This window comes from Somniosus microcephalus, chromosome 3, assembly GCF_052327205.1.
Source record: "Somniosus microcephalus isolate GS21.2 chromosome 3, FLI_Smic_1.0, whole genome shotgun sequence".
Taxonomy (NCBI): Eukaryota; Metazoa; Chordata; class Chondrichthyes; order Squaliformes; family Somniosidae; genus Somniosus; species Somniosus microcephalus.
In genome coordinates this window covers 52,114,830-52,125,510 of record NC_140989.1, presented here as the reverse complement: position 1 = coordinate 52,125,510, position 10,681 = coordinate 52,114,830, and the positions used below count along the sequence as shown (strand labels likewise).

General features: G+C 35.7%; 1 protein-coding gene across 10 annotated transcripts in view; it reads right to left on the bottom strand.

Annotated features, from left to right (window-relative positions):
* Positions 1–3,238: 3,238 nt before the first annotated feature.
* ppm1ba (protein phosphatase, Mg2+/Mn2+ dependent, 1Ba) overlaps positions 3,239–10,681 on the bottom strand; it is a 124,152-nt gene continuing 116,709 nt past the window's right edge. For 7 of the 10 annotated variants that reach the window (XM_085980390.1, XM_085980389.1, XM_085980388.1 and 4 more), the window contains one exon: positions 7,077–7,752. In XM_085980390.1, coding sequence (XP_085836516.1) covers positions 7,504–7,752 — 249 coding nt within the window. In that variant the 3' untranslated portion in view covers positions 7,077–7,503. Of the gene's footprint in view, positions 5,220–7,076; positions 7,808–9,257; positions 9,481–10,681 lie in introns of those variants that run through there. The other 3 variants (XM_085980399.1, XM_085980403.1, XM_085980408.1) reach the window with 3 other exon arrangements.

The window sequence follows — 10,681 nt, the reverse complement described above, 5'->3', positions numbered from 1 at the left end:
TATCTACCTGTCCTGCTACCTTCAGGGATCTGTGGACGTGCACTCCAAGGTTCCTCTGTTGCTCTACATTTCTCAATAACCTACCATTTATTGTGTATTCCCTTGCCTTGTTAGCGCTCGCCAAATGCATTACCTCACACTTCTCCGGATTGAATTCCATTTGCCACTTTTCTGCCCACCTGACCAGTCCATTGATATCTTCCTGCAGTCTAGAGCTATCTTCCTCACTATCAACCACACAGCCAATTTTTGTATCATCTGGAAACATCTTAGTCATGCCCCCTACATTGAAGTCTAAATCATTGATATATACCACAAAAAGGGACCTAGTACTGAGCCCTGCGGAACCCCACTGGAAACAGCCTTCCAGTCACAAAAACACCAGTCAACCATTACCCTTTGCTTCCTGCCACTGAGCTAATATTGGATCCATTTGCCTCTTTCCCTTGGATCCCATGGGCTTTTACTTTTTTGACCAACCTGCCATGTGGGACCTTGTCAAAGGCCTTGCCAAAATCCATGTAAACTACATCAAATGCACTACCCTCATCAACCCTCGTTACCTTCTCAAAAAATTCTATCAAATTAGTCAGACATGACCCCTTAACAAATCCATGCTGACTGTCCTCGATTAATCTGTGACTTTCTAAATGATGATTTATACAGTCCCTCAGAATTTTTTCCAATAATTTTCCCACCACCAAGGTTAGGCTGACTGGCTTGTAATTACTCGATCTATCCCTTTCTCCCTTTTTAAACAATGGTAGCAGTCCTCCAGCACCACACCTGTAGCCAGAGAGGATTGGAAAATGATGGTCAGAGCCTTCACTATTTCCTCCCTTGCCTCTCTTAATAGCATGGGATACATTTCATCCGGGTCTGGCGATTTATCTACTTCATCATCCTGACTTAGACATACAATCGCCATTTCTTCCAATATCCTGAAATTTCCTACCCAACACCATTGTGGGAGCCCCATCACCCACAAGGACCGCAACAGTTCAAGGGGAAGGCCCACCACCACCTTCTCAGGGCAACTAGAGATGAGCAGCATCACCCATGTCCAGTTAACAAATTAAAAAAGTTTCCCCATCTGCTGTTGACTGACTAGCAGAAAGGAGCTTAAATGCAGCTCAAAACACGCTACTTGCCGAATTTTTCACCCCTCCATTTTTACAAGGACAATCCTAACTACTATTTAACATTTCAACACAGGCCAGGAACCCTGCAGAGTAAAGCACTGCTTACTCTATGCAATGATGCCCCTCACATATGTAATTCTTTCTCCTCTTTCCAAGCCCACCACCTTGCTTTTCTCTGGTAAAAATATGAATATTCTGAAGTCACCAAAGTTCCCTGCTAAATGCATCTGTTCTTGAAAAATTAGCTAACAGCTAGTTAGTACAGATACTAAAATAACATTTTAATGGGCCTATATTGATAAATCCGGGATTCCTAAAACTGGAGATGCACAAGTGTGGAGGGAATGTAAATGCAGTTACTGCACAGAGCAGATCAAGATTGTAATATGAAAGAAATTTAACATCTGAAACTAATTTTTGTCTAGTGAATCAAAAATCGTATCTCCTTTTACCTGGGAGTGCATGGGCAGAGAAGGAAGAGCAAGCTACAGAGATAGCTATATAACTAGAAAACTTATTTTCTTGGCAAGAAGGGGCAATATATCATTTCTAAACAACACATCGGTAGAGTGGAAGATCTTATATTTATGATAACAGGAACAGTATCCAATACCAAGGCTACGGACTGAGAGCAAAGCCTCCTAAACTTTGTCTTCCAATTCATATGTTCATAATGGTGTTAGGGAAGCTCAGCCACACTAGTAAAAAAAAACCTGCTGATCCAGCTCCTTCCCTCAAAGAAGCATTCCACAAAGAGTACTGTAGATTCCAAGCCTAGCAGTTCCACAAGATAGATTGTGGATCCAGCTAGCATGTAATATGGTCAGTGATAACCAGTAACATTTAAATTACTAAAACTACAGATCATTGCACATTTGTAATTGTTAAGCTATCAAAAACTTACCTGTATTCAGAGGTTTCATTTAATGTTACAGGAGCAGATTTCTATCAACAACATTTGCAGTCACAAAGTGAGCAAGGGGGCACACGTATAATGACAAAGAATGAAGTCAATCAAATGCTCTAAAATTCCACTGTGCATTTGATCCACAATTAAGTATAAAATGTACAAAATGGTATGGTAGGCAAATTTTGATAGAGACTACACAGCAACTGTTAAATATCGGCTTATAATGAATGTTATAAGCATTACAGAAAGATAAGATGACTGAATGCTTGCACCAAAAAATGTTATCGGAATTTTTCCCATTTATCGTGGGACTATGATCCACCATGATATTGGCCATCATGCTGTAAACAGTTTTCAAAGGCATAACTTAGTTCAGCAGAAATAGAAAATTATGGTTACCATGGGACTAGTGGCAGAACCTCAAGCATTGCTTCTGATTAAGGGTGTATGTCCAAAATGTTAACCTTTCTCTTTACAGATGCTGACTGGTCTACTATGTATTTCCAACATTTTAAGCATCAATATTATCTCAATCAATGTGCTGATTTAAAAAAAGGACAAACCTGAAGCTTTATACTTTATTTACCAAACAATGGCAAGTTCCTTATTTTCATGTTTTTTGTAACTGGCAGGTGTATTCCAGAACTTATACAGCTCAGGATAGAAGATATGTATCTGAAGTGAGTGTAGTATCCATAAACACTTAAAAGTGCTCAGTATCTAAGCATGAAGGCAAATTACATTATCAATACATGGATGATCTGAATGGCCAACTGGATCTTCGGTTCTAAGGAGAGAATATTTTAAATGCAAGATCAGCTAATATGTTTACATACAGTTCTGAAGCAGTTTATAAAGCGTTATCACTTACATTATTCCAGAATACTATTGGAAAAAAAGTTATGTGAATCAAACAAAATTACTGAGTTTTTGCTGTGGAAACAGGTAACACTATAAACATAATTCCATCTTTTAAAATAAATTCTTTGCAGTATTTTTGACCTCAGAATACAATCAGAGCCCCATTACCTAACAGGATCCAAAAATACCTTCTGAAGTGCAAACTTTAAAGTTCCATTTGATTTTTTTTTAAACCTGTAGCAGTTACATATGGATTAGTCACATAATGCAAAAAATGGCTCGAGATTATTACAAGAACCAGCTTTTTCTCTATTGTAGATAAGAGTACAAAATATAGATAGGGTTTATTCTCAGGCAGTATATACATGATACAAACTGTAAATACAAAAGTCACAATGCATTTAGCAATCCTTTATTGAAGATAACAAGGTGGTTATGATCACTGTATTGTATGAAACATCACAAATATCATACAGGGAATATACTATAGTCAGTACAGGGAAGGACCAGAGTGGACAGTCTGTGGACAATAAGAAACCACTTGTGCACTCTTCATCCCCTATCCTAAAACAACCCCATAATCTCAACAAAGGGTCAAAACACCTGTTAACATCATCTTCTTCAGGACATTTTCATTGTTGTAGCTAAAATCTAGTGAATAAATAAAAACACTGGCAATAATCATACTCTCTAGGCCAAGAATCATACCTACACAATGAACCAAACGATTGGGGAAGCTGGTTGTAGGCACCAGTGCTCAAGGGTGTATGGTAACAGGCAGCTTTTCAGCATAAGGACTTAATGAGGGGAAAAAAAACAAAGTTAGAGAAATACAAATGAATTCCATTTTATACAAATCCAATCAGCATCACTCATTAGTATGTTTCAATCATGTATAAGGGCAATCAACATTTTCAACAATACACCATTAACAGACTAGCTGCATCATTTAAATCTTACAAGGCATCCATAGCATGTGTATTGTGTACAAGTGGATACATCCATTGCTCTCTCTCTGCCCTCAATGCTGCTCAAATCCCCTTCCCCCTCAACCATTAGCTTAAACCGAACTTTAGTACATGCACAACTCAAACTTACTCAGTAAAATCATGTTATTGCAGAAATATAAATCAAACTAAGAATCTTCAAGTACCTTAAAAGACAGCCACTCTGTACCATGCCCATTCCACAATGAATGAAAGAAAAATCACTGAACAAAATTAAGAAACATATTTTGTAAAGCTTAAATTCACAATAGAATATTTTAAATTGCATTTATAAATCTATGTGATCTCTAGTTTTGTAATTGTTAATGCAAACAATTCTCTTTTGCAAAACTATACCCCAGTTTACACAAGGCTGTCTCTCTTTATTTCTGCTGCAAATCAATGATACTAATAGAAAACCACATGTAGAACAAAATCACAATTTACAATATCATGTGAGAAAGGCAAATTTTATAGCGATATTTTCAACTTCTGCAATAATGAGTGGGATGTCTGAAGCAAATGACAAGTGACATAGAAGCATAAATTAATCTATTCATTTTTGTCCAAAGGTTCTGCTTAGCAAGAGCTTATAATCTACACATGCTTTAAAATCATAAGGGAACTTTACCATACATTTGCTATATTTATTGCCAAATGCAATGTTATCTTCAAGCAAGCAGTAGACAACATATACTGCATATCTGACAGCAGAGAAAACTGAGTATTTGGTAGTACAGCAGAAATTGAAGTGAAGAATTACACAAAATAAATTTCTACAGCATTCTGCTTACTGCATGTTCCCTCTGGGCCTGAGATAGGTGCAGAAGCTCTCAACCTTGAACCTTGCAATCAAGTAATGCCTTATACAGCAATTTGTACATGCTCATGTCCGGTGAGTTAGATTTAAATTAACAGTACTTAGTGCATCTTCCAAATGAAACTAGAAATCCATGCACCTCAGGTACTTTATTACATCTGCTAACAGCATCACCATTTCTTCAGGCAACAAGTTGGGTACAGATGCAATCAGTAAGTCTGAGGCAGTCAACAAAATACTGTTTTACAGGAAGATGCGCAAGAGTGGCAATATTAGAATATGCAAAAAAAATAAATGAACAAATGGTGTATAATTCTAACAATTAAGTTCCTCCTGCCCTTCTGACAAAATGACTTTAAAAGAAGATCCTTTGGATTTTTAATTTCCCTTGTAGTAAATAAAAGGTGTGTGAACGAAGGTTTCTTCCATATTTCAAACCAGGAAATTCTTAGCGATTCTAGCCTATTTAACTACCAGGGGTCTTCAAGATCTGCGGAACCCTGTGAGAAATAAAATAATACTATTATACTTGCATTCTCCACCATGTGTACAGAAGTTTTGCAAATGCCTTACCTGTTGAATATTTCAAATACAAAGGAGACGACAGACAAGAAAAGGAGTTTTATATTACTTTAAAGAAATTGGAACAGATAAGCACAAAGGGATAAAAGTTGTCTTATATATGGATATACATAGCAGTAAACACCTACCCAATAGGACATTTTAGCTTGATTCTTGTTAGGGGAAAAAGAGAGAAGTATCCTGATGGATAAACTCCAAAGATGATTCAAGCTACATAGAAAAGTGGTTACGAGCAACATTTCAAATATTGTAAAAAGCTTCTATTCTGCAACATTTCAAATGTTGTAATGTATATCTTCATATAAAATATAACTTTAATTGTACAAAATAACCTTTCAATGTAATCACATTTTGGAAGGGACATGAAAAGGTTCTGAAGAAAACTCAACACTTCAAATTTAAAATTAATCTAATTTAGGACTGTATGGCGTAGTATCTTTAATTGTCTTTGCTCTTCATCAATCTCGAATGTCTTTTCACCTGTATGGGTAAAACACATTAAGATATGCAAGAAAAGGAAACCTGAAATCTGTCCAAGCAGGTAGAAAACATGAAATATTCACCCGATGGCTTTTTATCATGAAGTAGCACAAAGCTTTTTATCATGAATGAGCACTATTTTGATTAAGTTCACATATTGTAATCCGGGAATTTACACATAGTAACAGCATAAAACTGTACTGATTTCCAATGGAACTAAATTCTAGGCTCATTCTTCAAAAAGAGAGATTTTTAATTTTCAGTAAATAGATTAGCTTTTCAGAGTAAGTGTGTTCAAGCCTGTTTACTGAGTGTTTGATGATTTGCCTGCTGACAACACAGTACCGTATGTTGGTAATATGATACAATGTATCTTGATCTGCACAGTCCCCATTAGAGTTCATTCTCTATGCAATTTCTGTGGAATATTAAAGTCATACAGAAAGGTACTTGCATTTGTACATAGCACTTCAAACTCAGTTTTAAATATGGCTGTTGATGAATAAGCTCAACTTTTATGTCGGGTCTTGTTTAGCAAATCTTCTTTACCAAAATCAGAAATTTACAGAGCACATGAAATTTGAGAAAAAATCCATTCCATTTTCATCTCATTCTACCACTGCTACTAATTAGTATATATTGGAGTATACAAATGCCACATATTTTAGAAATAATATGTCCATTTTTTCTTTTATAAATGAGCTGTTCTGCTTGAACACCCAATTTCTCACTAACATTACCGGTGCTTTCACATACCTTTCCGAAACAAATTATAGCATGTAAATTCTTGAAACGTTTTACCAACTTGTTGTTTAAAATAACCAACCCACTACCTGGCCAAATGTTAGTAGTGTTCTTTTGGAAATTAGCCAAAATAATTTCTTGCAGTAAGTTGTACATTGGCTCAGAGGGTCCGTGCAGACTCAAACAATACATAGCTGTGCATGTAATCCAGATTATTTTCTAAACAACCCGATGGCTTTAATTTATATTTTAAAGTAAGATGTGGAAATAATGACATGTAAATGGTTGCATAAGAATCATAAGCATATGTAAAATGGTGCATTTAATTAAAATGAGTTTAGAAAAATTGTAACTGGGATGCATTGAAGTGCGCAAGTTTATAATCATTTTATGCAGTGTTTACCCCTTTAAATGCAAACACAGTGTAGCCTCCAGACAAGCCACTTACTAAACGTAAAACACAACCATCTGGTTTCACGTTTTTTTTACACATTTATTGTGGTAAACAAAGTATATCCATATTAACTTGTAATGAGCAAGTTAAACAATGGTCCAGACATACTATAAAGCTTTATTACACGTTAAAAACAGACAAATCCCCTCTCTGGCTGAATACTGCAAAAAACAAGAACATACCCAGAGGGATTGTTCACAAATAACTGACATTTACACTAAAGCATGGCGGATTTATCAATGTCACAAGCATATGTTCTGAATCATGCATTTACTATGTTTACAGTTTTACAACCAAAATTAATGTGCTACAAACAGGTCTTGAAAATTAACTTTCACTGCTTGGGCTGTTATGTGACCTGACAACAAAAATCTATATCACAAGCACAAAACACTTTTTTTAAAAAACATGCAATAGAAGTCACAAACTCATGCAATGTAATAAATTATAACACAGTTGATACACAATGCTGGAATCATGAGCTCTTATGGTGTTTCTCATTTATTACTACATCTTCAATCAGTTCAGTTTACATCCTCAGGACGAGTCTCATCAGCCCGCAACCTGGTCTCTGATTCTCTAGCAGGTATAACTGCAGTAGAAGCAGCTTGTTCGGTGGTACTTGCTTCCCCCTGGATCTGAGCTAGCCTGTAATTAGCCAGCATCTCCTCCATTAGGTGGCGGTAGCTCCCCCTATGATTAATTCTCAATTGTCTGAGTGTCTCGAGCAATGTGCCCGGTCTTGTTCCCCCATCATCTGCTCCAGTAGGGTCCTTTTCAAGATTCAATACCCCAGTGTGAGTAAACAGCCTATGATAATCTTTTGGACTATCAAATACATATAAAATTAATTCTCAAAAGGAGCTCTTATGGTTAGTAAATATGCATCAAAAATCATATTTGTGACTTCCTTTGAAGCTACACCTGTGCAACAAAAAGGCTAGCTAATTAATGTTAAGATTAGAAGTGCAGTAGAATAAAGTAGGAATTTAGTTTTAAGTCCTCGATTATAGTGTCCCTTTAACATCTGAATAACTTCCAAAAGGTGCTAGCCAATATTAAAAAGGACTGTCACACAAATCAAGTTATTGCATATTAATTCATTTATGAAATAATAAGTATTTTTAAAACCGGTTTACCAGTGTTGAAAACCTTTTCATCAACAATCTGTTTTCAATATGCAATAATCTTAGTAGTATTCAGACTAAAACATACACAAAATGAAAATTACCTCAGCATCTTTTCTCAGCCATAACCCTTTTAAGTTCTATCTACTTCAAAATGCATTTTTACTTGGATATTATGTAGCAGGTATTTCTACAGAAGACAACCTGAGTGAATACAAACAGAATCTGCAGCTTATACTCTGGTATTTTAAATACACGGTTCAATAAAACCTCTCTGGAGGACTGTTACCAACGAGTACGAACTGAATAATTCCACTTCTCCAATAAATCTGAATTAATTGTTAATTTGGCTTTTAGGATTAAATAAGTAAATAGAATACATATACTTAATCTCCTGTGTACAAGTATTGATTATAAAGTTTCACTACAGTGTTTTGATAAGTGGCATTTGTATCCTAATATTAGGGAGGTCTTTTAGAAATCATATGATCTGCCTTTTATTCATAGCTTCATTTTTACCACAAAAATGAAAATAAAAAATAATGCATCAAGGATTCCTTCTTAAATCGTAAATCTTTGCCGCTTAAGATTAGTATTTATTTCAGTCCTGTAAAGATGATTTATAGTAATTTCCCAGAGTACTACTGCAGCTACTTGAAAATAGTCTTGTTCATATTAGTTTTAGGACTTTTGTTTAGAACCTTTCCATTTTTATCAAGGAGGAAATATTAAACTTCAACAGTATAATGCTAAACTTGCATTGCATATATATTTATGAATAAAGGACTCTTTATTTCTAAAGCAGAGTAAGACCAGGCTTCGAGACAAGTGCATCGATACCATAGGTTTGCATAATTAAACCTGGTCTGCAGTATTTGTTCCAGTCATAGGCAATCTAAATTTAACATTTATATGGTGCTACTGCAAGACTTGCGTGCAACCAGATATCAGTAACCCAATAAAGCAAGGAGAATGAATAGTCAGTCAGCTTTTTAAAATTAAAAATATACTATTCAATGGATATTAAGTTTTAGGGTTTATAGTATTCAAGGAAACATTTAAAGCCTCTTAATACATTGTCTATCTTTAAAACTATTTAGATCCATTTACAAGAACTGCTCGAGTGCAAAGGACTATTTCAATATTTATAGTCCAAATTTTGAAGTGGTCTGCACCATCACACCAGCAGCTTACAGGTCCACAGAAAATGCCAATTTTCTTCCTTTTTCCTTTGCCTCTGATATAGTACGACTGTTTCATGAAAGCTTTACATAAACAAATGTTTTGAAGTCAGTGGTCAATTAACATAGGCCGCTGTATTAGCCACAAGCCAACTGTGGCTAATTGGAAATCCAGATGTGGCTAATTGCATTTCTAATTAGGAAATAAAAAATTAGTAATAGACAATGTTGTCATCATTGGGCATGTGATCTCAATACTCATATTTGCAAGGTGTACGCAACCTTTTTTATGCATTTGTTGGTGAAATGATAAGATGTAAAACAAAGTGTGCAAGTGTTTTTTGATCGTCAAGTGCTTTACTTCCTTGGAGACTGAATGGTGATAGATGTTTGTTACGTAAATATCCACATGAAGTACAGTTACCTGCAAATGATGCACGGTGTTTTCTAGTGCACATGACTAAAACAGTGTCGCCGTAGCAACACCTGCAACTAGTCAGTAATCTCTATTGGACAACATTAATATATGCAAATGAAAGGGACAAACACAATCCTGGACAAACCTAGCAGACCTTTTTTTAATATAAAGTTTACATTTTCTGCTGAATTCTTATGCCCATCAAAATAAAGAATGTCAAGATTGGGAACACAAGAGTTTTCCACTTATTTGGCACCAATGTCAGTGGTAAGCATTGCCAAATCAGGTACAGTACATATGGGCTAAAGTTACTCAATCACAATATGCATCAACTTACTGCTGCACCATTATGGAATTCTCAATTCCTCCAACAGCTTCTGAATAAGATGGCCAGTTCTGTGCATTCTGTTCTCAATTCCAACAGTTCTGTGCCGAGTAACTACACTTCTTAAAAGCTGAACTAAGACTGCCCAATCACATTTTATATGGGGCTTTTACTTAATCAGTAAACAGAAAAGTTCATCCTATAATTTTGTGCTGAATTTTAATCAAACTATTGGAGATAATCAAAAGTGTGCCATCTAGATTTTTATTCTCTAAATTGAATTTCGACAAATTATTTTTTCTCCATACCTTTTTCTACAACTGGGCATCTTAATGGCTTCTACTTGTACTTAATGTACTATTGAGCCAGCTGTGAAGTGCTACCATATCCTAGGCTAGGAATGAAGTGTGGGAGGTATGATTCAAGAACAGTAAACTGAAAAATATAAATTTTTTCTACCTCCCCAAAGATGGAAGACTATGGCCCAGAATTTGCTGCCAAAAATAATGGCTAGCTCACGCAGCATGTTGTTATTAATGCATAAAAAACAATAATTTGTGGTGAGGAAGAGATACGCTGTGGCTGCAGAGATAGTGAATGTATTGGTTGCAATCGACCAAAATTCCCTGGATTCTGGAGAGGTCTCAGTGG